We start from the raw sequence: 27,940 nt of genomic DNA on the forward strand, positions 1-27,940 counted from the left end.
CTCTTTGCAGTTTCCTTGGCTTCGTAATGTGGCCTTCTCTCTTTGATGTAGCAGCGGGCTGATTTCAAAGCAAACCCAAAATGATATCTGAGAAAGAAAGATTCTAAAGGTTAACTCGATGGGTTTCTTTTTCCTTCTGTCGATCTATGACCTCGTCCTAGGAGTTACTCGAATGAGCACTGCCGTTTTTATACCTTCATATTCGAATGGAAAACAGCATGACGAAGCGTGTTACATTTCAAGTGTTTTCTCACGAAATTTCTGTCACTTATTCTATGCTAATTGTTATTTGGCACTTACATGAGTCTTTCCGACAAAAGCATTCTGAAAGTGTCAGTGGAGTGAAAATATCCATAGATTCTAAAACACAGACTCGATGTAGCAGAAGAATGCAGAAGTAAATATTTTTTCTATCACCAAAATAAAGCAAAACCATACGTGCAATCGGTATAATAAATGCATTGATGGAGCAAAGAGTCTTTCACGGGAACAGGGAACTTCTTATACGAGCACTAGGAAATATTTCTACGAGCAGAGGCCCATCTGACGGGCCTGTCTGGTGACTTCAGCATTTTCTTTGTCGGTTAATATGCCTAGCCACCCACTCCCATCTCGGTCTTAAAGAGAAAGGTACGTCACAGACTGAGACAGCTTCCGCAATAAAAGCATTTTTGGGACCAAGCCACAGGCCTGTCGCTAGCTATTGTGCTCAAGGGGGTTTCTATGTCCCAATTGCCGAAAAATGGGTGAACCATCCTTCATTTGCCAACAAGTTTAGAAATTTGCCAACTAAGCATCCCTGAATGGCAAAAAACTCCGCATTTTCACAATGGAATTTTTTTTTCTGTGAAGGGTGTGTCACTCCCCACACGCCCTCCTGTAGCGATGGGCCTGACAATCCAAGACAGCATTACTATAGGTCGGTTTCAATGCTTTAAAGGCGATTAAACAACCAAGGTGATAAGGAGGAAACACTGCCACCTGTTTGCAGTTTCAAACTCATATGGGGAGTGGTTGTGTGTGCCCCTTGAATATTTTGAGCAATTGGTTTGAATAGGGCAGAAAATAACAAGCATTATAAAATCAACTCATCAGCCAGAAACCCACTAGGAACATTTCCGGACCTTCAATGACGCAAAGCTTTACCAAAGCAAGAGAAGCGACAGTCTTCTTTCCTACTGCTACTGTTTTGTGGGTCCGGAACCATAAAACAAGGAACCGGATGGTGATATTCATATCGTCCCTTGCATCCCGTAAAATCCGTCCCTTGCGGTGCCTTTACCGGGCCAGTACAGAGCATCGTGTTCAGGGTTCAATCAATCAACGGAGAAAATTATCAGGCACCACTTATACAGGTGTCCAGTCCTATTTTACATCAACCAGATACTCGAATCAGAGAATAAAATTCTGGTATTTGTACCGTTGATGTTCTTCGGTATTCGATTGCACCGAAAAATATCTTGTGACAACGCTTCGACTTTGCACTTTTGTCCTATGAGTGAATGTATGGAACTAGCACGGGAACAGTACTGTAGTTTTAATGCAGAAACGAGGTACCATCAGATTTGAAGTAATTATGTGAAAATTTTCTACTCTATATCAACCACTCTGAATATCAACCTACTTCATGATCAGGGGGTTGTTACGGGAGGAAAATACACCAATAAGAGAAAAGATGCACGTCACTGCAGGGCGCACGTCACTGCAGGGCCCGCGCCACGATTTTGAAAGAGGAGGGCCAAGGCTAGAGACAGTAGGGGGCAAAGGCTTTTTACCCCTTTCCTGCAGCTTTAAACTACTTGCTTCGCAAAAAGTTGGGGGCATGGCCACCCTGACCCCCCTGTGGCGCGGGCCCGGCACTGGTTTGGATTAGACAAATCAGAGTGTTTTCATATCCTCCTGTGAAGCAGCAAAAATATTAAAACTTGCGACCTAATGTGTTTTGGTGTAACCCATGCATCACATGTACCATGACTGCCCAGCCTTTTATCCAAAAAATTCGCACACCGAAATGGGACTAATCATGGAAGATCGATGCCCTTCCATTCATTGTTTCCAATTACATTTGTGCTGATGAAATGCAAGACATGGTGTGTACAGACTAAAACGATAAATGTTAACAGCAAACGACAAAAGGCAGTTGATGCAGAAAACAATAATAAAGGCAATTCATTCAAAGAAATAACACCTGGGACTAGGCCACATGTCAACATCCATAGAAAAAAGATAGAAATAGTAGCTCTTCTATTTCTTTGAGGAAAAAACCAATAACATAGCGTGACACGAGGTTACGACAAGCTCAGGCGTAAAAAGCATTTCATCCATTCGGAGCTGCCAACACTAGATCATTCTTCAAAACGTCTACTCATACTCGGACTCGGTATCTTCAATAACATGGCGACAAACTGACAGTCTATCACATTATCACAAGGCCTCTGACGAAGGGGAGAGGGGCCGGGGGGGGCATGGCTCCCTCATTTGTTTGCAAAACAATAGAACTTTTGTTGTGACTGTTGCACTTTCTCTTGGCCCCTCCACTTTTCAACCTGCGTCGGAGCCCATGATTGGCAGAATAGGGTTATTGATAATGATAATAATAACCAAATCATGAAGAAAAAGATAACGATGGCCGTCAACAGGGTGATAGTGTTTTTGATAATAAAACCCTTGCGATCATAGTGATTGATTCATCAACTGCTTTAGATGATATATCGATCTTGATATAAAAAAATCATAAAATTATTTTTCTTCTTACTACTTAATTATGGCGTGGTCAGCAAAGATTTCTTAAGGATGGCGGACATGAACAATCCGGAGAGGTACCATGTTTTGATTGATGTCAAATTTCTGGGAGAGAGTTCCCTGACACTAGGCGACCTGTGATTCGTTGATGCAGTCAAAAATTCCTCGTTGTGTATGACACGAAGTTAGTCGGTTACCTCAAAATACCTCACAATATGCAAAGTCAGTTAAAGGCCCTACGAATTGGCAGAGATGGCAAAGATCAGCGGGGGCTTCATCAAATCTCTGTAATTTTGTCTTTGTTCGTAGCTTATGGACAGAGCCAAATAACAGTGAATTTTTTGCAAATCTCAAATCTTTTATTGGCCAACTCTCCCAGACTTTGACGCATTGACCTGATTTTGCATATATGGAAGTATTAAAAGAGTTCTTTTATGTTGTGTGGTCAAAATTAAAAAATTCAAAAAAAATAGATTGCTGTGACGTTACACTTAAGAACTCTAATCGAGCGCTCAAAATTTCTTTACAATTTATTAGTGTACCTTTGAAAAAAAATATGATGACAAAGATGTCAGAAGACGAGAACAAATAAATAATTGAAACTAAATAATGGAACTTAATAAAACTCAAAGACACTTCGGATTATTAGCAGAGCTCGGTCGTCGTTCCATCCAGCATCTTTAGAACACATATACATAAAAACGAGAATTGTATAAACAGGAGTCCATCTGCACCAATTGAACTCCATTGGTAATATTTTCAATAGGCAAGAGGCACTGATTGGGCAACCTCTACATACAGTAAAGTACGCGAATTTGTGATTGGCCTATTCCAACCCACAGCTAGGTACATATAATTCCTACCTCTTCGATGTTTTGAAAATAACGTTTTATACTTTGAAGAGTGTTTGATAAAAAGCGACAGTATGTTTCAAATGGCTCGATTTTTCAAAGCCATCTTAACTTGTGTAAAAATCACACGAATAACACGTATCAAACGGTAAATGTTGTCAACAAATTTGATTGTTTTTTCTGAGATTTCGTCCTTCCACTCTTTATTTTGCTTATTTCTTAGAGATACCTGGAAATTAAAGAACATTCGCGAATCGCCATAAAGTGAGTAGAACTCTCTGTTGTCAATCAACTTTCGATCAATCAATGCCAATGCCAACACTCACGCATTCATTGGGAGGCCAATGGATGATTGACAGATGAACCGATTATCGTACGATTGCATGCCATCATCATCATCATCATAAAAAATTAATTTGTCTAAATACATATATCGTCGAAAAGTCACTCTTACACCAGCTATTGAAATTATCTGAGTGGCTTTTCTTACAAGTATTTGCCGATCAGGGCACGGGTACTACCTTCCTTTTTAAAAAAACAAAACAAAATTGCGTACTATATATAGGACATAAGACGTATCCAGATTCTGCACAGGGAGACAGTGGGTTCTGTTCAAAGAGGAGCGAATATAAGAAATATGAAAATTAAAAAAATACCATTGGCAGACTTTCCCATTACCCCCACAAAAATAATTGCAATATCTTTCTTCCTCATTGTACGCCCTGGATCAAAAACTGTAATTTCGCCCAGTAAAATCAATGCAATCCGTGTTTGAGGTTTTTAATACACACGGACATTTAACAAACGTAAAGAATGACATGCCGTCTCTTTTGTCGACATGCCACCAATCAACCTGAATTTCATAAAACCGACACCCCCTAATCCAGCCTAGCCCGGCCGGTAGGCTTTACCGGGCACATTTGCGGAAAATGGCAATTGGGCGGACAAAGCTTCGTAAGTGGGCGAACCTTTACCCCAGGCGATCTGCGATTTGTTGATACAGTAAAAAAATGTCAGCTTGTTCACGAAGTTAACTTGGTTATTCTATTCGGATTCCCTACTTTCGCCCCACGACTTTTGAAAGTTTTGGCATGAAATATCAATCTACTGGAAGACACCGGCGCAGGTAATCAGATCAGGGGCAGCAATATCAAGGTGGAATTACACACACACACAAGTTCAAGTGTCCAAACTCGCTGCTCCTCTCTCGCACCTACATAAATTTGCTATCTATGGACAACTACCAGCTGGAAATTCAATCTGCTCGCAGCTACACGTAGGCTAAATTATACAGGTTTGCTAACCTGAGGGCAGATGCTTAGTTTGCACCCTTCCATTCATTGCATCTGCAAATTATACATGATACTACTGTTTCTCTTCCTTAACATCAATGCATGTAATTTTAGACCTAATGGGGCTAGAAAACCTATTAATTTTATCATGGTAACACAAAATTTGCAAGGCTTCAATGATAAAAGTTGCGCCCAATTTTGGAAAAGAGGAAAAGCAAGCGTTAGGCCGTAAATGGCTGGGCCGGAAATGCAACACCCAATGTGTACAAATGTAAAAATGAACCCTGGCTTACCTGGGACTTGTTGATAAACGCAACTTCAGTACTGAAGGTTTGCCACCAGCCTGAGTGAGAGTTAACTTCTCTCAATTGCAACCTAAAGGGGCAAAAGACTAGAAGTTATCTCTCGTGTTTCTTCTTCTTGCTGCGCACCACGAAAAGAAACGCTGGCTCGTCTAGTAAGCCGCTCGTCTGACAAGTTGTCAACCGTGTCAACCCTCACCTTTACACAGACATATCAACTAACATACAACAGAACAGCATGAGAATTCGAACACAATGTATGTTGACAGAGTTTACTTTCATGCAACTTTGAAAAACAAAAACATTTGTCCCCGGAATGGGGTGATGCTCTAACCCACTGCCTTAACAAAGAAATGAATACAAACAATGTTTGCTTTTCAACGCCCTTCCAAGCTTGACCCCGGCGAAGGTGAAGGATCCGGTTCGGATAATCCGATTAACCTTGTGTCATACACGTCAAGGAGTTTTTTTGACTACATCAACGAATCACAGGTCGCCTAGGGTCAGGGAACGCTCTCCTAGAAACATGACATCAAGCAAAACATGGTAGCTCTCCGGATTGTTCATGTCCGCCCTTGACCCCTGCCAATGCTTCACTTCTTTTTCGCAGTGGCAATTGGAATATTCGATTAGATGATATTGATATAATCACAAAATCACTGTAGTAAATTTACTAGTAAAATAGCGTCAACAGGCCTGCTGTTGCAATTCACATCATTCCACGAGCTAACCGAGCTTCAATTAAACATTTCTATTTTCAGGCAGATCAATCTCAAAATCACAGCTGTGATACTGTCAAGTGTCCAAAACACTTATATTGACAAGCCTATTTTCATAGCAGTAGTAAAAATATCGAGTAAAAACAACTTTTTGCAACAGGGCCTTTTCTAGTATACTAACTAGGGAGTTAATTGCCTCTGCAGCCCTAGTGACTTTCGTTTGTTTATTACATTAACAATGGTCTGTTGTTATCCTCTTTATATATGCTTCCTTGCCTCCAGCAGCTAATTTCTCTTCCAAAAGGCCATGACTTGCAAACTGATAAAAAAGAGATTGCACCTAATACCATTTACTTCGTGTAAAATGGACCAAGGTTCCTTGATCCGACCAATAACCCCTGATTGTACCATCCTTATCGCAACATGCCAGTTCCAACTTCCAACCACCGAAAATGTGACAAGGTCCAACGAAATACTTTAAACTACACCTCTTTAGACAGGGGCTCCACGGGACAATCGGGAGTTCCCGGGGGCTTCGACGCAAGTCAGAAATTAAGGAGGCCAATGAAAAATTAAAGCCAGATAACAAAATAATTGCAAATAAACTCAGTTTTGTTTTCAAAATCATCGTTTTTCAAATCTAGCGGCAGGTGTCAGAGTTCCTGTGGGACCAAATAAATTGGGGACCATGTCAAAAAAGACTTTACTTCAAAAGCAATTGTCTTACCTGTATTTTTCTGTAACGAAGCTTTTCTTGAAGCAATCTCCTCTATCTCCTCCTCTATAACAAGAAGAAAACAAGAAAGATTTTATATTGACGGGGCGGATGCTGCAATGATCATTTCTCTCATGGTTAGTCGAAGGAACATATAGAAAATTAACAAGCTCCGAAAAGGAAGCAAAGTCTTTCCTGTCGGTACCTCATGTACCCTTAAAAGAATGTCACGAATTCATCCTATCTACTGATTCAACAGCGGACATGCGTACGAAACCAATAGGCGCTTCCCTTTGCGTCGGGTTACGGGCACTCAAACGTTTTCCTTTCCAGTTTTCTAGGTCTGTATCATGGTAGGCAGACCAAAGATACCTGTATTACATAATAGTGTCACGGTGGTATACTTTTCGTATTTGTCGTGGAGGGGGGGGGGGGGGGGGGGTGGCTTTATCGGCACTCGTGCCATTTAGCTTACGCAAGCGCTACTTCTCTTGTTCTACCATCAAAGTGAGGCCACTTTAAGGGAGAGGGGGGGCGGTAACATTATTTCATATTTCATGATGATATCTTGCTTTTATTTCATGTCAAAAATTACAAAAGCAAAATTAGGGAACAACTTAAAAATTCGAAATACACATATACCAAAGCTAATAGTCTTTTTATTTTAAATACTAAATACTTAATCATTTTAAATACTAAAGATTGATTACGTGTTTCCAAAGGGGGTTGCCAAATGGGATTTACAAAATTAGGCCAGACTGGTGACAAACTCTGGTCAAAGTGTACATAAAAAGTCCAATTTGAAAAATTCCCCAAGAATACACTGCGCAAAGTGAAGAATATATTTCCATGCATAGGCCTTTTAGATAATCTCCAAGCTCAGACAAGAAACTGAGAAACTTTCTCCTTCAAAACAATTCCTTTGCTGATCGTTAGGTCTACTTCCCATCTTTTTGTACTTATTTTACCACTCGTACTATTGTCCCAGTTTACCAATATAACTTCCACACGATAGGTACCCTGGTTACCAGACGCACTCTTTTGTATAAAGTTAGTCTGGAACCCAGGGTGTTTTTTGGCACATTGTTGTAAGCGGTATTCGGTAATCGGTAACACCGAGATTCGGGAATTGATGGTCGGGAACTGGGCGGAAAATGTAGCTGGAATTCGTGACTCAGGGGACCTATTGGGTACCCTCGCAGCTCACTTCAAGCAGCAATTCTTCTATTTTGGGTACAGGAAGAAGACGGGGATACGGTGTTGTGGTCCGATGCGATGGTCGAGGTATGACTAGGTTTAAACTATACACCTGAGACTCTCTCACACCACCCATTGTACAATTTTTCTGTTAGTTTTCACAAGCCACGACTGTTGCTTGGAATGGAGTTGTCATTTAACGCAAATACACTAGCACAAAAGATAACTGGAAACTACTCACTCTGAACAGTCAAATTTCCTAATTGTTTTCTGCAGCAGTTTTCCAATCGCTCTACGAGTTTATACCATAGTTTGTTTTTACACAGATTCAACAAGAGCTTCACTAATACAATCGTTCGTAACTCAGTCATTCATATTCATGATGATCAATGTAATGATGGAATGCTTGCAAATTACGGAATGCATCATCGCCCAAAAACATTTGCCAGAACAATAATAGGCCACATGTTTGGCAGCACGAGCCTTGAATTACCGAGGAATTTACAAAATAAAGGAAATCTCCTTCATTGCAACTGCTAGAAATTTCTAAATCCTAATGGAATGGGTACGATGAAAGTGGTCGAATAGGAGTTAAAAACTTACCGAATTTTTGGAATACGTTGCCAAAACAAAACAAAAGACGATTTGCCCCTACTTTCCTGCCCAGCCAAAGATACACTTGCCGTACTACACTACTTATTTTAAAGAGATCTTCGGAGGAGAGCATCGGCCTTTGTAAAATTTGTTGATGAACTTATGGCGCACTGAACGAATTGAAGCATCTAACAGAATACCGAAGTGATGACGTCTTATAAATCTTTTTTTAGAATTTCTGAATTTTGATCCCAGAACCTGAAAGAGCATCATGAAATACCTGTAAATATGCGAAATCAGTTAAAGGTATTACGAATTGGCTGAGATATGGCCACTTGAGCACAGGCTATTGCCCCATCAAACCTCTGTAATTTGATCTTGGTTCATAACTTTATGAACCAGGTCAGAATAACAGTAATCCGTTAGCCAACTTGAAATCTTTCATCGGTCATATCTCGCCCAATTTGGAACATATCTAACTACTTTTGCACATTGAGCGGTATTTTATGATGTTCTTTCAGATTGTGTGGCCAAATTTAAGAAATTCTAAAAATAGAGACCTTCCCCTAATGACGTCATGGTGCAATGCATTCTGGTATTTGTAGTTAAACCCGCAAATATTTGTTTATGTTTTGTACGGCGGCGGTCTGTTATCATCCAACGCTCTTTGCTCGAATAATCAAACGAATCATGGAAAATATAGCAGAATATACCGAGCAGCACATCTCAAGGTTTTCACAAAGCTCTTGCCTGGAAATCAGCGCTGCAGAAAATCGTTCCGACGGCAATTTGACAGCGAGCAACGATATGATAAGGTCTAGGCCAAACAAACGGAAAAGTGAAAGATATGGGACCAAGGGGATAATGCTCCTAGCATTTTGTAGTTGTGATTTCGGAAGGAGCAATGAGGTGCCAGTTACGGTTGTGACATTATGTGGCAAAAAGTGGACAAATTTTCAAAATTGGATGCACGAAAACAGTTTTCAAAGAAAATTTTGAACCAGCAGTTGTACTACAGCTTGCTTTAAAGCTATTTACAAGGGTTATCCACTGTTGGGATTGGATTTGAAATTTTTAAACCAATTTACAAGATTATACTACATCTGACTGTAAAGTCATACACTGCTCAAAAATAACAGTTTCCTCCAAGTGATATTGGGCTTCACGAATACTTTACGTAAATATCGTTCTTTACATAGTTTTTATCCATGTTTTTTACTTCCGTCACTGTCAGGCCTAAGGTGCACTTACGCTGTTAAGTATTGTTAGTGAATTATCGAGAAGTGTTCCATTGAGCTGTTCACTTCAGAAGTTTGGTATAACCCTAAAAGACATGGTCTAACCTTTCCTTTCAACTATATATCTTTCGAGGCCCATATCCTCTTCTTGTCTATCGAAAGTGAACTGCTAGTTCTCCTTTTTTTGGCCTAATCGCAACACCAGAAATATTCTCTGCGACATCATTTCCCAAGCAAGAGCTTTGAGAAAAACTAGGGATGTGCTATTCGGTACGTTCTGCCGTATTTTCCTTTATTTGCTTGACTATTTGACCAAAGAGCGTCGAATAATAACAGAACTTCGTACGATCGCCGTACAAAACGTAAACAAAAGTTCGCGGGCTAACTGCAAGTACCAGAATGCATTGCAGCATGACGTTAGTAGGGACCATGACGTTGAAAGGTCTTGGAGCGGCACTTGATATACTGTGTTGGGCACTTGGCGCATATTATCGCGCGTACTTGAGCATGTTCAAGTTAACTTGTGCTCCAAAAGATAATTGAAGAAACAGACTTTGGCACAGGGATAATGTCAGGTTCGCTCGGGCAACAGAAGTAACAATACATAGAGTGCTATACAAGCTAAGCTCTGCATATAAAATATTTATTTTTCCATTTACAAGCAAAATTTGGTCAAATAGAATAACAAAACAGTGTGGAAAATTAGCGTCTATCATTTATATGGCTTCTACTCGTTCTCTTTTAAAAAAAAGTGTTACACTCATTTCTTTATAAGAAACAACGGTCGATGTTGAGTACTCCAGTTTCTTAATGTTCTGGAAATTCCAATACTCACTGTTTCTTAAGAGTTTCTTAATTATGATGTCATGAATGATGTTATGAAATGTTCATGACCTTTTTTTCAAGTCAAGAGATTCGCTTCCGTTCTGATGCTGTATTAGATGTGATGTGGGAAGTATATTTTTATCCCTTGTGTCTTAAGTTCTAGTCCAATAGGGCAGTTATGTTCTTGGATTTTACAAAATTTCGTTGTTCTCAGTTTTACCACAGTTTAATAGCTTCTTAATTCTTAATTTTCGAGTACTGAAGTTCTTAATTTTTTCCGACTGTTCGGTACTTGTTTCCTATAGCCAGTTTCTTATAAAAAGAATGAGTGTAGTCTAGTTTGAAAGGAAATGCTGTGCAATTTTGACAGTTGTCGAAATAAAAGCAGTTCAAGATTTTAAAAAACTGTTTAAACATCTTTACCTATGTATACAATAACTTTGATGTTTTGACGATTGTTTGAATAAAAAATTTAAGCTTCTTCCTGTCTCCTTAGGGAAGTGGTAAGTAAAAGAAATGCACGTTGCTTGATATCGAGGGTTCGAAAGACATTTGTAGCTCTCTCGTCATACTAAAAGCAACTAAAAAAGTATTCAAAATAATACATTTTTATGGTATAAAAACAGTTTTTGTGAAAAGCTGTCAAAACTGACAACAGATGCTCCAATTTAAATAGATTTCCACGATAATCATGATGGAAAATCTCCAAGGAAATTACATTCTAGAATTATTACATTTCTGTCCAAAGAAAGTTTGAGATTCTTTAGAAATTCTTGACACAAAATATGAAACTAAGTGAAGAGCTTTTGGAAAGTAAATGATTTGCATTTTACAATTTGTGTGTCAAGAAGTATATTTGGGTGTCAAAGAGGCCCTTGCAAGACCCCAGAATTTTGAAGGTGTCAATCCTTTCTGGCAAACTGTGAATTTCCAACCCATGTGATTTGAGCACGTTCTGCACTCTGCAATCGTCCATGCGTACCTGCAAAAAGATGGGTTTAATTTCTTTGCATGTCAACAATATCATTTCCAATTAATGTGAGCTATGGTCTAGCAAAGACATCTCATAATATAAAAACTAGAGCTTTGATAACATTACCCTCAAATATCTGAAAGAGAAAAGTGTAAATTTTCAAAACTCAACGTCCATTTTGTGAAATGATATTGGGTAACATTATGATATGAATGTGAAAGAAAGCATTCTAAAACAATTCAAAATGGGTGGGCTGCAGAATATATCTTGAGAATTCTTTTCATCTGACTCTCAATTTTCCATTAATTCAGAGTAATTAATACAAGTTTTCACCGAACACCTCATGGCAGGTAACAGTCATCAATCGATTCAGCTTAAGTCTCCAGGTAACCGCAGTAAATCGGGTTAGAACGAATCAGACAGGAAGGTTAAACCACTCTGGAAATGAGAATAATCTTTTCGTTTGTAGCTTACATACAAGGCCGCTTTGCTTGCTCTAATACATATCGACTTTCACAATGTCCCTTTTTGATTTGAATGTAAATAAGACGATCGAGTCATTCGCTTCACTTTCAATTTGCAAATCATAACTTTTAGGCCGAATGCTTGGTGCAGACTGAATTAAAAAACTAGATCGTAACTTATTGTAGCAAAAATCAGTTCTTTAGATTAGTGAATAAAACTCAGAACGTAACAAAGAAAGCGTTGTTTTTCGTCTACAGTAGAATCTGTCACAATACAGGTATTGTTTATAAGAACATAGTTTAAGAGAAAGCACCCTTAACGGGAAGGCCTAAGTTGATGGTGAAAATATACAGTAAGGTGGTGAAATCATGTCATTCTGGAAGTTTCTAAATAACATGAAGGCTTTGCATCATTTACGATTAAAAACATCACACTGTAAAGCTTTTTATAAATATCTAAAAAGTGTTCGGCCTTAACTATTTCGAATGTTCTTACAAAATATACATGTACGACAGATTCTCCCAGTAAAGCAGGAAAAGGCGATCTTACCCAGGAAACCAGCTGTTCTCTGAAGATGCTCTTCCTCGTAGCGCCAAACCTTTCGCTTTGTAAAATGTCACTGTTTCATGGACGTAGCCGCCAGGGTTGACGTAAGCAGCTAATGGTCCTTTCAGCGACATGCTAACATAAAAGAAGATAAATATTGAGGCGCATTTGTGCTGAATAGAAGGTAAAGATGCAAATGAGAAGAAGCGTTGGGTAGTTGCAAAGCAACAACGACTAGCATTGAAGATACATTTTATTGTGATGTTGTGCAAGGATGGCTTGCATGCAAGGATAGCCTGAATGCCAGGATAGCCTGAATGCCAGGATAGCCTGAATGCCAGGATAAGCTAAATACGAGGATAGCCTGAATGTGGAAATATCTACATGAGAATAGGTAAAGGAGTAAGAATTAATAGCATACTATTTGTTTTTTGCCAAAATCAATATGAACAACGATGAAATTTGCATGTCTTTGTGAGGAAATTAAAGCGAAAGGTTATCTTCAAAAGATTCATTCTACACAAAGGATGAAAAAAGAGGCTGAAATTCACCTGAAAAGATCTTTTTTATCAGCGATTGGATTGCCACATTCGTAACAATGAAGCAGAGAACACTATAGGGACAAATTAAGAAAATTACTCCAAATCGATGGTAAAAAAATTGTTGATGCCTAGTGGTTAACAAAAAGAAACGCCATTTATGACATTATGGAAGAGCCATCCTCGGTACCTACTACCCCACATATGTTGTATAGCTCCGACATTCATTGCCCTAGCGGGACCAACACTTAATCTACTGAAAAATGGTCCTGAACTGAGCGTTTATTGTTTGTAAGTAATCGTGCAGTTTTCATTGAGGTAAGCAAAAATATGCAACGAGACTTGGGCGAAATAATCTCAAACACTGGAAAAAGCCCAGGAGAGCTACTTCCATTTTAGGATGTGGCCTATAATAGATTATCGTGCAGACTGTCCAACGAACAATACAGGCTGATATTGCAAATGGGTTTTGAGCATCTAATTAGCAAAGATAGTTACAATTCTTGAGAGACAGTTAATAAGAATCGTCACTTGGAGAGCGAAAAGATCAGATGCACACAAAGTGTTTTTTAAGTCTTAGCAGCAGTTCGTAAAAACGTAGAAAAAGATCGATAAATGAATAGTAATTTCTTTTAAGAGAAGCTGTGAAACTCAGCATACAAATATTTTAAGGTTAAGCAAAAAGTGAAAAGATTTTTCACCTTTTCAATTTTCATAAAGTATTCCTCGGAGACATACCAGAAAAATAACAAAAATTCGAAAGGGAATTTATACCTTTGTTGGGGTCAAAAATTGCTAAAAATATAGAACCTTTGACTGGCTCTTCGTGTTGGCCAATATGCCCTTAACAATCCCTTCAATAGTGAAAAAGGCCCAGTGAGAACTCAAAATTATTTGTTGTAAAATGGTCTGGACCTTTATACTGGGGCGCTGGCTGTTGTAAAACAGATCATTTCCAAAATTCCCAAACGAAAATACGACCCTCCCTGCCATTTAATTTTGGCAAGAACTCAATTTTCAAGCAAAATTCAATCTTTGACTGAGGTTGACTTAGAAAAGTATGGCTGCTTCTGATTGGTTCCGTGTTCAGCCATGTTCTTCACCGTCCTTTTCCCTGCACTTATTTCCTTCTTTTCATTCTTTGATTCTTTAATGAAACTTGAATGCTATCATTTCAATGAATTTATACAGTTGAAAAATACAAGAACGAAGGGAAAGTTCAAACCAATCGAATGCGAAAAATACCTTCTGTATCAAATCTAATTGCCTCCTCAGCCTCGTTATGGGACAATCAACTTCTAACAGCGAAACCCGAATTGCATCATCGAATGGCAGGTTCGCGGTCAACCAGTGTGAGAAGTCTGTGGAAAAATGTTGTTATTTTAAAATTGAGACATGGGGTAGTAAAAACCAGTGTAAATGTATTGAAAGATGCTTTAATCATCTGCCTCATGCAGAGTTCGATGTAATAGCTAAAAATATAATTTTATGGAATATCAAAAGATTTATTTTGCCTATTGTGGAAAGATTGAAGTAGGAAATATAAATCTAGAGCGAATACGATTTTTGAAAATATTTGAGTCTGCTTTGATTCAAGTCTTTGAGATCGTTTCAATATTATGAAAATATCCTTTTCAGCTGCATCGAAGGAATAAATTTCTAAACTCTTATATATATCTAAAAGAGGAAGGCTAAACTACAACAGTTGACCTTCCCTTGACATGGAAATTCCTAAAATATTTAATCTTGATCGCCTTATATTTCAACAACATTTATAATAAATTGATCAAGTAATCCACTCAAGGAATGAAAATATTTTGGGAATATATTTTCTTTTTCCTGAAGTAGCTGACAATATATTAACATCCCATGACATTTCACTTAAAATAGATCTCTTTTTCACACGGATCCACTATCTGTCTTTGGCTCTTCACATTTTTAACTCTTCTTTCGTGCTAATCACATTTTAAACAGTTGTCTTATGATCACATTGAGCTTGAAACTCAAATACAACTAAAAGCCGTATTGTTCTACAATTCAAAGGGTGTAAAGCTTTATATACAAGGCATCGAGCTTTCAAATCATATTCAAGTGCATACTATATACAAACAATAGGAAAAATCCCACACCCTTAAGGTCATACCATAAAGACAATAAAACATTGCATTTTATGGTTGCATAGACAAATTAACTATAATCAAAGATACGTGTGAATGAGAGATTGAATGAAATTTTTTAAAGCGAGGCTCACCATTAGGATCTGTTGGAATTACTTTGGTTTCTAGAGTTCTGTTCCATTCCCTCATTTCATCCATTATGCGATCCATCAATTCGAACTGATTAAGAGAATTAGAAAGAAAAATCAAAATAAACGGATAGAAAGGTTGATGGGGATTCAGCAAGCTCTGATTAGAGTTCTACAAGCCTCATTCTGACATTGAGGTTACCACGGCAAGCAATAATTTGTTTCATTGTGAGAGGCAGAGACTAGTAAAATATTAAAATAAAAAAACTTTGAGAACGATTCAAACCTTTTTAGTAACCGAAACTTTAGAAGGAAGAAGAACTTATATGTGAAGATAGGGGGAAATTTCATATTTCAAGGTTGTTCTACAGTTGAAAAATCGATTCTTTCTGTCTCAAATCGACTGCTAAATAATTTAAAAGTTTTGTTCTCACAGAGACTTCCAATATATTGGTAGCAGTCAATTTCATCATACAAAACATCATGATACATTTTATATAAACATTTTCCACCAGTATTCTATGAAATTGGAAAAGCCAGGCAAAACATTTTTGCTTGAATTTCGAGACCAACGTTTTCACAAAGACCCTTGAAAAAGGGGCTGAGATGTTGCAACGCCCCCTTCCTCAAAGCTCAGTATTTAAATCTCTGCTATTGAAATGCAAATACTTTAAAGGGGATGAGGGTAGAGTTGTAGCTGCTAAGATAGGCATTCATACAATTCAGGCATGCATCAGGGTATTTCATTTAACAGCCGTGTCTAAGATTGTTAGTTAAAGAGATATAGAGGTTCCTTTTTCGATACCCGTCAGACAGGAAATCTTCCAATACGACTATAACACTTGGACTCTGTTATGGTACATAAATGTAGTCTGAAAATAGGGCAGAAAGCACAAGTGTCTAACATAAGCAAAACACAGCTCTCTGGACTTTTTTACACTGAATTGCGATTAAATGGGTTTCCACGATCAAGGGGTTCGGTTAGTACGGACAAAGAACCATTCACTCTGAATGTTTCATCACAGAACCTGTTTTCAGGACAAGCCCAGGACATTATTGGATCTGTAAGAACCGCGTCAAGGTAATACCGGGTTATACATACCGGGTTATACTGTTGATAGACCCAAAAAGGAAAAGGACCAAGAGGTGTTCTCGCAGTCTGAAAAATGAAAACATTTTCAATCACGTATGTAAAGGCAAAACCGTGTAGACATCTTGTGTTCGTTTCCTACAACGTGGATGTCCATGAATGATAAAAGTGAGAGAACCAAGCAAATCAAGATCAGAATGAGACGATAAGAAACCAATTATGAATGGAAACAAACGTTGTAGGATTTGTCAAGCTTGTTTTTCACGAATGCAATATCGAGCGGGTCTTCTCGTTACCAAAGGGCACTAATTTTCCTTCCGGACAGGAGCGTATCTTATGTCAATTCTTATCCAAATGCTTACTGTTTGAGTGCAATGAAAGAGAGATGTTTTTTGCACCCTTCTTACAGTGTGGCAAATGTATTCTGCATAGAAAAAAAGCTTTTTATATAAAAAAGTACCTTTAAGTTCTGTATTGAAATATTGCTAGAAGCCGTTTACATTTGACTAGGTTTTGTAAATACAAAAGCAGCCATGATTGAGAAAGTCGGGGTTTCCAACAACAAAGTGAATTAGCCTTTGGAAGAGTTTCAAGGTGATACAACGAAAGGGAAATTTTTCTGTTCTTCGTCCGATTAGAAAAGCCTATGAAGACCACCCTTATTCGAAAATTTTCATCCAAAAACCAAGGTACAGTTACCAGCTAGGCAGGGATATGCTTAAACTGATAAGTTGTCGAGCAAAATCGCTTAGATATGGTGTCTGCAATTGATTCTAACACTATAAACTGACACTGCCCTACACTATCAGAATAACTAAAGAGGTTTGACAAAGACTGCAAGGGGCAAACACTACCATTGCACTCTAACCCAGCTCTTTGATCTTGTCATTTTCGTTGTTAATTTGTGGCTTTTAAACCCCCTTTCCCATTTTCAGAAAAAGCTCCCAAACTTGGGAAGATAGCAGAAGATAAAAAAGGAATGACATAAAAAAGAACTGACCTTGCAAATATCTTTTGGAAAAACCTCAATGGATATTTTCGAGCCAGTGCCGAATCGATAATTAGATGCTTGCCAATTGGCATGTGCAATTTTACTACTTAAATAACTTGGTTTTTGTTTATAGTTACAAACGAAAAAGTCACTTGGCAATGATGGAATTTGAGTATCCTCTAAGATCTTCACTTTGCCCATTAATACCCTGAAAATAAAATAGTTGGCTATCACAGTATTTCATTCAAGCTATAAAACGATATAAACTATACGCTATCGTCTACAAACAATAATATTCGTCTAGGAACGAAGCACTGGTCTTATTCATTCTAACAAATTGCTAAATGTTTGAAAGAATATGAAAAGACTACCTGACTAATGCAAATAGAATTAAGCACAGAACTTGGTCGGAAATACCGATCTATCTGGCGGGCTTCAAATCAGATGCACCAAAACGGTTGTTCGATGTCTTTCACGAAGATGTGCACTGTAATTTTTTAAGACTGTTCATGTTGTTAAATTCATGTTGTTTAGAATATTGTCTGGTTCAATAAAACACACAGCAATACAGCCTCGGTTGCTCTTCTGAGGTATGGATAAGGATGGCTCAGTTGTGCGAGGATGGCCCAGTTGTTAGAGGCGCTGACTTCAGACCCAAGGGACCGTGGTTCGAGTCCCTGGCATGACCAAACTTTCACCCAGAGTGAGGAGAGTCGCTAGCTCTCTGTAATTCCAAGCGTAGGAATCACGAAGTGTGGTCACATCGAGAGGAAGGACCAGGACACTGCTCGATAAGCATAGCTTCTCAGTGTCCTAAAAACTACCCTCGAATGTAGGTAGCAACAAATAAAAATAAAAATACAAAAATACAGACATTCTACGAATATGTTTTGGACATGCTTGAAACTTTGATTCACAGCATAGAAAAGCTGCACTTAGCATAATTAGATACACATACGACCTATATGTCCTCAAATATGCTGAGAGACAAAAAAGGAGTGTTCAACAACCTAATACCACAAATGAAATCTGCATAAAAAATGTGAAAACAATGATCTACATCTAAGATCGGACCTTAACATACAGCACGAGTAAATATCGAGAGATCTACAATCAAAATCAATCATCAAAATTAAAAATGGCGATAAAGTTAAAAGATATCCAAACCCGTCTATCTGTCTCTTCGTTTCCAGAACTTTAAATCTTTGCCTTCCTTCTGCTTTCATTGTTAAATTTACAACACCATACTTTTCGTCCTCCTTGACTGAAAATATTTCTGCAGTAGTTCCAACACCAGCCGCCTTTTGACTTTCGGGTCTTTGCCAAACATCCCCATTACCCTCTCTCCTGGGCCTACGAATTTTAAAAAACAAATTCCGCTAGCACCAATATTGAAAACCATTTCACGCACTTTCGATAGATATACACAGCTTATAAACAGCATTTTAGCGTCGACTAGATGGAGATGGAGCTTCTGAAGTATATATCGATGTTTGTTGTATAGATTTTCCAGCATTGATAACAAACCACTTGTGAAAAAAATCTTCATTTCTCTCGAGGCAGTTTATCATAGTGAAACAAGATTAGGGTAATGGGTCTTGCAAATTCATGAGCATTTCACAGCACTGATTGGTTGATCCAGGACCATTCAAGTTCGTTCGTTCTGTGATGAAGCACCATCGATTCCCATCTCAGTATAAAAATTTCTTTCATTCTACAAATTGTTTAGTGCATGGCAATCGTAGGTTGACAAAAGATCGATTAAATATTTCAGTTTTACTGAGCTACAACTTGGCTTACAAACCTTGTGACCCTAGTTGCCATAAGGAGGGATCTTAAAGAGAGTTGAAAGTCAATAGAGAGAGAGATCGAGAGAGAAGAATGAGGAATTGTAGCATTTGCATCATTATTTCAAGGGTTGTTTGTTTAGCTTCTTGTTCAGCACTAAAACTCTTTTTGTTCAGTACTGAAAATTCAACAGTAATTTAAAAAGTACAAGGCATTTCTGAAAAAAATATTCTAAGAAATCTTCCAGTGCAGCTAAGAGGAAAGATTTTCAGAAGTGGAAAACTAACCTGTGAAAGTTGATTAAACCAAATGTCTTGTCAGCTTCCAATACTCTTTTCATCATTGAAACTGACTGTGGATTAATCATAGCAATATTTAGCCAGAAGCAAAATTATAAGAGCATCATTGTAACAAAAATTTACTGAAGAAAATTTCAAGGTCCTTTTAGATTATACAAATGTGAAACCTTGATGCTTTGGAACGAGCTGGAAAAAACAAATATTTGAAATTAAATGAAACAATAATAACGGTTTTTTTCTAAAAAGATTCAAATTTCATTATATAGTTGTATCTTCAACTAGTAAATCAAGTTTTGGAAAATAAAGGATTCTTGGCAAAAATAGTAAAGGAAAGATAGGTTGGGAAAACATAGCGTTAACAGCAAGAGTTGGCAGAGGCAGTATTCCCTTTCCCCCTCTTGATTTTCTGAGTTTTGAACTATAACTTTCATAATAAACATGAAAAATGAACAGATTCATGACCAGGGTTAAAATCTAAGAAGATAAATAGAGGTAAGGGGCTGAGGCAATGTAGCAAGAAAGCTTGTTTGGACACACCCTTATCGCTAGGGTTTCTCTCTTAAACATACTTGACTTAGCCTGCATGCAAACATGGCTGTTCTTTAGGAAGTCATCCTAAAAATCCAAACATGCTAAGTAGCTTGGTTGAAGAAATTGATCAAGGGGACAGAGCCAATTGCCTCAAGAAAACGTCAATAGCTGCATCATTGACTCTGTGTTCACTTAAAACAAGTCCAAGATCTAAGAAGGGAAAGTTTATTCTCAGGTACTTAGAAAGTGATCATTTTCTGGAAGAAATCTCAATACATCAAATGTAATCAAGATAGATTGAATTTAAGAAATATAACTGCTGATACAAACCTGTGGATGAAAGATGTGCAAAGGAACTATTTGATTTGGGACTAGGGTTACTCCAGGCAATAACACCAATGGTAATTTTACTATATCATTTGCCTCATGAATTGTCCTACCATGCAGCTCTTCCATTCCCTCTCCAAGGTACTGAAATGAAAATTTGATAAATAATTACCTTGAAAGATCTTGTTAGTTTCAATAGTTTAGACTTCACATCATCTAAATAAGAAGTTCCTATGATTCCAGCTATCTAAAACAAGAAAAAGTCTAAGAAAGATGAGAGGTAAAAACTTAAAGATGACACCATAAATACTTCTATCAAAAAACTTTTTCTTAGAAAAATATCAAAAAAAAATTTTAGATCAATTTTAGAAAAATAAAAGCTGACGAGCTCGTGTTTCTGGCGAGCGGACGTGTTTCTGAGAGCTCCGCAAAATGTGATCACATGATCTCATTGAAATCAATTTTATCTATATTACTAATCCGTTTAATTAATAACACACTGAGGCATGGTAAATTTTAAAGAAATTATATTCGACTTTTTTGTCATCTTTCATCAAAAACCTGAAAAGTTATTTCTTAAAGTCGAATTGATATACTTATTTGAACCCAATTATGAACATTATCATTTATTACCACCATGCATCTCACTATTGTGTTTTTAGTATAACCAATTAACATATCTTATTATACTAACCCTATATTATCTCGATATTCCTCCTTTTTATTTTTCATTCACATTCTTCTTTTGAAATCGATCACCTACACCTATAAACGTCCAATCGGGCATATGACCTAGATAGCTCCTTGTGAGTTCTTTTCATATGTCCGATAGCAAACATACCAAACTTTGAACTATCTACTGTCTGTAGTTTTTCTTTTTTGTAAAAAATAATTGTTATTTGTGGTTCAAGTATTAAATAGAAATGTAGTAGTTAATTATTGCTGTGAATGAAATGTTTTGAGTTTTGAGTTTGAGTTCAAACCATCACTGACTATTCATTAAACAAGAAAGTTATCTAATTAAGCCATATTTCTTCTTGGCGTAATTAAGCCAAATTTTACCTCAGTGCTAGATTGAGCACCTAGAAATTTGAAGGTGCTCTGTTTGTCAAGAACCTGATTTTTTTCTCCCCTTGCGAGTCATTCCATGCCAATTCAACAAGCCATGACACCCATCATCTCAGAATTGCTTCAAATTTTTATAGTGTTTCGATGTACTAAATTTATGAAGAAATCCAAAAGTTCAGCTTAAAATTCCAATTGGTTGCTGAGATATTCAAATTTAAAATTCATCAATTTTTCTGCCAAATTTGCCATGGCGGCCATTTTGAATTTATTGTCTGCCGAATACTTAGGATTAATTTCTTTATGGATAATTCATTGATTTATCAATCCAAATACAACTTTGCACATACGTTATAGGGTGATTGGTTATCTCAGAAATATCAATGCTATTCTCTAAAATAATCCCTTATGCCCCTTGAGGGCCGTAAAGTTTTGCCCCCTAAAATCAGGATTTGCTGACTCAGCATAACGGCTCTTATTTTGATTCAATATATTCTTGAAGTTTGAAAAGTTTTATGCACTCACATTTTTGCAGGCATATTTGCCATTATTTGAATTTTAACATATTAAAAAACTGGGATGGTACTCTGCTCTGTTTTCCATTTATTCATCACCAACTTTTGTAAAAAATCTGTTCATAATCGAGGCAATTATGACTTTGAATCGTGTAGTAAGGTGTTTGATGTTTTCTATTGTGACATTAAAATAGGTTCAGAAAATTTATTCAGTGAATTTGTTTCACAATCAAGATTGTCAAGCTTTGCAAACAGAGAGCTGCAAGTACAGGTGTTAATAAGCTCATATATGATTCAAAATTATTTGTCAACCAGAATTACTGAATTTTAGCTCAAGATATTAGTTAAAATAATATATTACAATGCTACAAATGTTTCAATGTTTCATATTTATTTATTTCTGCTTGGATCAAAAGATGCTCATTATCTGTAAAATAGTATTGGCGTCCAGATGAAGTTGTAGGGGCCTTAATAACACATACAACGTGTGTTACTGGTACAAAGCATTTATCTTCTCGTCTAGGCCAATGAAATGATTTTGATGGAAAGGCTGGGTGCATAAACTTTACTTCAATATCACCATTTGCTTCATCAATGTAGCATGCTATACCAATCCACACATGATCATCGTAGTAACTGACGAGAAAGTCAGAAGCTTTAACATTTTCTTTTCCTTTGTGCTTTGATACTGTAGCTCCTAAAATCAAGTCATACTTTATTTCATACTCGTGATCACTGGAAACTCGTTTTGCTGCAATTACACTCTTTGACAGTGGCTCGTAGTAATGGTAAATACGAGTTCCAGGAAGGCTTCCAGCTACCTGCTCATATCTTCTCTCTAAAGAAATACGTTTCAAATCTGTTGGGTCTTTTTCAAGAAAGAAGACCTTGATCCCACTTATTTTTTCTTGACAGAAATAAAAAACATCCTTTGCTGTCACAATTTGTTGATTGACTGGTCTTTGTAGACTTGCATTAGTCACCAAGCGCTTAATTGTCCCTCCTACACCATCACAGGGTGATTTGCCATGGCTAGTGGCAAAAAAGTTCCAAGAACATTTCACACCAAAATCTTTCTCGTGCAGGCAAATATTAAAAAAATTCTTGAAGTTTTTGTATTGTCCAGCACAACCATCACTGAAATACTGTACATTGTTTATAGAACCATTTATGTTCATCTTTATGAAATTAATAATAACATCCATTACTTTATGAACAAAACTTGTGTCATGTTTCAAGTCATCAGATATTATACAAAGGCATTCTTCAACAAGCTTTCCTTGTGTTCTGTGATAAAGAACAGCTGGATGAAGGGTGCAAGATTCCTGAGTCCAATGATAGCTTTGTACCTCATCTTGAATCACAAACTTAAAGTTTTCAGCAAAGTCAAGTAAAATTATGCATTCATTGTCCTTGAGATTTTCTTTGCAGTCTTTCAGATGCCGTGCCTGTTCCTTTGAAATGAAAGAATGGGCTGTCAGGGTGCTCAACTTCCCTTCAAGCGTTTGTATGAACTCCTTTTGACTCAGAGTCTGAGTGATAAGCTCTGACCTGTCTGTCGAAACCCACTGTTGAAAGCTTATTTGCTCACTGTTATCATCAATAATGTCACCCTCAGCATCATCTTCTTCATCATATCCAATGATTTGCTCAGTTAGATATTCAACCAGTTTTGATGGATCTGGACAGTCAGGACATCTGTGTATCATGCATTCCTTGCTGTTCCTATCACAAACAAGCATATCCAGTAGTTCATGATATGACTTATCCAGGTCAACCGCATTCAGCATTAGATTGACATTCTGGTGTATAGTACACACACAAACAGAATGCGTACCTGGAGACCCCACTAGAATACACCATTTTGGGCGGAGTGAGCAAAACTTTGAAAAACCAATTTTGCAGCAGTCGTGACTTTTCTTAAAAGCTGCATAAAGTTCTTTGAGGTCACACAACAGCAGTCTCTTCTGAGCATGAACATTTCTGCTAATGCTGACACAATCCTTTCTCCCTGGCATCATGCGGCTGTATTGGTCATCACAGTAGAAACTTTTCACCAGCTCCTCTGTTTCTTTAGGTAGCTTCCTTCCTCTTTTCCCTTCAGGTAACTCAAACAACCCCTTTTCTTTTCGAAGCTTTCTTGCTGATCTCACCATGTAATTGCTGACATTAAAGAATTCTTGAGTCTTAACAACTGACCAAGAGGATGGTACCATTGTCAAAATTTGAATTTTTTTTTTCTTGTTACAGGCTTGTAATTTTTCTTTCATAAGAAACATGAGTTCATCTAAATCTCTTTCCTTTTGCAAAAAATCAGGCAAATTGTTGTGTGCTTGTTCTTCTACAATCAGAGACTCTCTTGGAACACTGATTACACTTGCCACTGTTTCTTGGAGGCTTGCTTCTTTCTCTTTGAGTTTTTCCTTTATTTGTTGGAATTTTCTCTTTCCGTAAGACTCCCTTGAATGAGATGCGACTGCATGTAATTTTACAGGACTTACATCCATTTCCTCCAGTGATGTGCTGAGATACTCTTTTTGGAATGAATCATCATTATCATGAATTTCATCACTGCTAGTGTCATCGTGTACTTCTCCACTTAAATCATTGTCATGAAGGTCACTTAATTTAATACGGCATTTCGGACAAAGCTTTTGTCCAGGTACCACGGGAATATGGTTGTCTTGAAATACTTTGGCCATTTGAAAAGTGATTTCCTGCAAAGAGCTTTTACTTCCTTTTTTCCCATGAACTTTGAATGGATCACAGCATTTCTTTTGAAGAAATGAGTATCTCAGAAGAAAAACCTGTTCATGGTGTAGGCACACTGTTTCAATTAGAGTTATATCAATTTCAGTCCTCCATGCCAGTATTTCTCTTTCTTGAAGATCAAATAAGCTTATGTCCTTCAATCCAACTTTTTTGCTATATGTAAGCAAATTGCAATCACTGAAACTTATTTTCCCTATTGAACAATTTTCAGTCATCTTTCACATTTGAGAAGCTGTTCTAATGCTGACCATTTAGGATTTTAAAGATTCAAATACCAGTAAGTTCAATTTATAGCTCCAAATGAATGGGATATCCTTCACAATAGAAATTGTATTTCCTGCTTATGACACTAAGTTTATAGGAAACTGATGTTGGCTATTGAAATCAATGAAATCAATCATAACATCTAAGTCATACAGTATTGCAACCAAATCACATTGCCTCCAATGATTTTCTGTGACATAATCTTAAAGAAATCTATTATGACTATGAAGATGTGTTATTGATTGCCTATATAATAAACTTCACACTTCATGCTTAATGTGAAATTCTAAACAAAGGTGCTTTTGTTCCCTGGTGTGTTATTCATTATTGGATTGTGAAGTGTGAAGTAAGATTGTGAAACAGGTTCACTGAATAAATTTTCTGAACCTATTTTAATGTCACAATAGAAAACATCAAACACCTTACTACACGATTCAAAGTCATAATTGCCTCGATTATGAACAGATTTTTTACAAAAGTTGGTGATGAATAAATGGAAAACAGAGCAGAGTACCATCCCAGTTTTTTAATATGTTAAAATTCAAATAATGGCAAATATGCCTGCTAAAATTTGAGTGCATAAAACTTTTCAAACTTCACAAATATATTGAATCAAAATAAGAGCCGTTATGCTGAGTCAGCAAATCCTGATTTTAGGGGGCAAAACTTTACGGCCCTCAAGGGGCATAAGGGAATTATTTTAGAGAATAGCATTGATATTTCTGAGATAACCAATTACCCTATAACGTATGTGCAAAGTTGTATTTGGATTGATAAATCAATGAATTATCCATAAAGAAATTAATCCTAAGTATTCGGCAGACAATAAATTCAAAATGGCCGCCATGGCAAATTTGGCAGAAAAATTGATGAATTTTAAATTTGAATATCTCAGCAACCAATTGGAATTTTGAGCTGAACTTTTGGATTTCTTCATAAATTTAGTACATCAAAACACTATAAAAATTTGAAGCAATTCTGAGATGATGGGTGTCAAAAGTCACTTTTGCTTGTTGATTTGGCATGGAATGACTCTTGCATGACCTGTGGATTTGCGTATTCATTAGGCAACCAATCACTTCAAAAAATTCTACGTGAAGTTCAAAGCAGTTTGAGGCTGGTAGACATCAGCTTAATAGGAAGTAAAGTTACATAACAAAAACATATATAATTACTGAATGTGTGATAGGAAGGGTGTTGTCAAATCCAACTGCTTCGTTAGCACCTTCTTCTTCTTCACTGCTTGAGGAATCATCTAAAGAAAAAAGTGACTTCACTACTTTGATTGTCCTAGCAAGTCTAAAAAATGTGCAGGACTCCTGCACCTTCAAGACAGGAATAATTATATGGGATTGGCTCATTATCATACTATATATATAATAGCCTACAACTTATAAAAAAAGAAGGAAAAATACAAGTTAGATATTTCAGAACTCAGATGTCTGGGGTAGCTACAGACTTTACTTGCAAATTACACAGATGTATTATGGTATACAGTAAAAGCATTGCAAAATTGCACATTCAACGAGCTAATGCAAATGCTGGAACTGGTCTTTTTTTCTAATCTATAAGAGGTAACTTCTACAGAGCAGATCAGTGCAAAAGCATTACCAATATATCTTAGAAAATAAATTTTCTTCAACAAGGTCGGAAGTTGTTCATGGCTCGAAAGAAATTTCCAAACAACTAAATCTATCTATTCTAGAGTAATATGCAGGATATTGAGTAAAATAGTGCTCTTAGCACAGAAAAAAGATTTGGTCAGAGAATCATTGTTCGTATTTTACCTTGCTGGATAACGACATTATCTAACATTAGCCACTCATCTATCCCTAGAAGAATAAGCTCATCGTTTTCATCATCATCTTCGTCTTCACTCGTTGATGAATCTGCTTCCTGTTCTACGTTCTGTTCTTGTCTGCCATCACTATCGTCGCTTTCTTCCTCCATATTGCATGCATTCAGCTCGAATGTTTTTCTTTGGTGAGGACGTTTAGTACCCGATGTAAATCTCGCCAAATGCGTCGCAGTTACAAAACTATTGTTGCTATTATTGACAAATCAGGCACCGCGGAGGAAGGGGGCTGGGAGGCAGGGGGCTTTAGCACTTTTTGCAAAAATGCCAAATATTAAGTATCAAACTACCAGAAAAGCCTCTTTTTATACGGTTTTAGCCCCCCACATTCTTTAGGCCCCCAACTTTTCTTAACGCTTCGCTGTGCCTGCAAATAAGAACCATGATAAGAACACTAAACAACGTTCTGTTAAAGCATCTCTTTCGCTAACGTTTTATTGTTTTGGGATATTGTTTTATTGAGATATTGTTTGGTGAAAGTTTAAGTTCGAAGAAAATCGAATTTTTATCAAAGTGTACTGAACCTTGCTACAGAAGCCCCGGTCAAACGAACCAATATTGCTGGATGAAAAATTAAAACATCTGTCTGTTAAAGATCTTTAAACTAACCAACGAGAAAGGATATCAAATGAACCAAAGAAAATTTTAAAATTTGGTATCAAGAAACAGGGGATAGAAAATTCAAAAAAATATCCGTCCACTTGTAGAGATATCGTTCTAAGCTTTTCAAGCAATATAATTGAGTGATTTTTTTTGTAATCTTTTAAATTACAATTTTTAATTTGAAGATCATTACATAACATTGCATTATGATTGGCAGTGACCAGGATTTATTATGGGAGGAATGTTTAAAATAGTAAAAACAAGGTATCAAGGAAAGAGAATTCTTGAAGAGACATTCTTTAGAATCATGTTTTCATGATGATGTACCTGTTCATGACGATCTCAATGTGTAAATTAATTCAACCTTTGTAAGCCCCGGACAAAATTTGATGACACTCAGTTTTATTTGAATTCATATTGATTTCTGAAGACTATGTTTTTTGCATTTTTTCACCTTGATTCGATAACTTGTTCTTATATCTAAAAATTCGACTGCCTTCTGTAAGAACTGTAAGAATACCTGGATCAGCCCCTGGATACCTATACGATATGTTACTAAGCAGTATCATGTGAACAGCTGTTTTCGATAAGATTTTA

At 37.0% G+C, this 27,940-nt stretch overlaps 2 protein-coding genes across 3 annotated transcripts; both read right to left on the reverse strand.

The window, feature by feature from the left end:
• On the reverse strand, window positions 1-26,886 carry LOC135686595 (protein cereblon). Of its 2 annotated transcripts, none has more exons than XM_065202867.2 (14): window positions 26,673-26,886; window positions 26,061-26,140; window positions 20,273-20,413; window positions 19,400-19,464; window positions 18,492-18,677; window positions 17,334-17,532; window positions 16,346-16,402; window positions 15,250-15,334; window positions 14,244-14,359; window positions 13,011-13,072; window positions 12,463-12,594; window positions 8,422-11,457; window positions 5,179-6,687; window positions 1-87 (listed from the first exon to the last, which is right to left on the reverse strand). In XM_065202867.2, exons 1-12 carry the CDS (start codon window positions 26,833-26,835, stop codon window positions 11,319-11,321), a joined length of 1,425 nt encoding a protein of 474 aa, XP_065058939.1. In that variant the 5' UTR covers window positions 26,836-26,886; the 3' UTR covers window positions 1-87; window positions 5,179-6,687; window positions 8,422-11,318. The 2 variants fall into 2 exon arrangements, with proteins under 2 accessions (XP_065058939.1, XP_065058938.1); XM_065202866.2 differs by having other exon boundaries at window positions 8,060-11,457.
• Window positions 22,085-26,050, reverse strand: LOC135681971 (uncharacterized). Its single transcript, XM_065196658.2, has one exon. It carries the CDS (start codon window positions 24,834-24,836, stop codon window positions 22,215-22,217), a length of 2,622 nt encoding a protein of 873 aa, XP_065052730.2. The 5' UTR covers window positions 24,837-26,050; the 3' UTR covers window positions 22,085-22,214.
• Window positions 26,887-27,940: the final 1,054 nt, after the last annotated feature.

Source organism: Rhopilema esculentum, chromosome 6 (genome assembly GCF_057945365.1).
Source record: "Rhopilema esculentum isolate cy_ngs chromosome 6, ASM5794536v1, whole genome shotgun sequence".
NCBI classification, from domain to species: Eukaryota; Metazoa; Cnidaria; class Scyphozoa; order Rhizostomeae; family Rhizostomatidae; genus Rhopilema; species Rhopilema esculentum.

Coding starts and splice junctions, on each gene's coding strand:
- LOC135681971 (XM_065196658.2), bottom strand. CDS start 24,836: ATGACTGAAAATTGTTCAATAGGGAAAATAAGTTTCAGTGATTGCAAT.
- LOC135686595 (XM_065202867.2), bottom strand. CDS start 26,835: ATGGAGGAAGAAAGCGACGATAGTGATGGCAGACAAGAACAGAACGTA. Junction 26,141..26,672: donor TAATGTCGTTATCCAGCAAG/GTAAAATACGAA, acceptor TTTTTTCTTTAG/ATGATTCCTCAAGCAGTGAA. Junction 15,335..16,345: donor TCTATCAACAGTATAACCCG/GTATGTATAACC, acceptor TCTCTTAATCAG/TTCGAATTGATGGATCGCAT.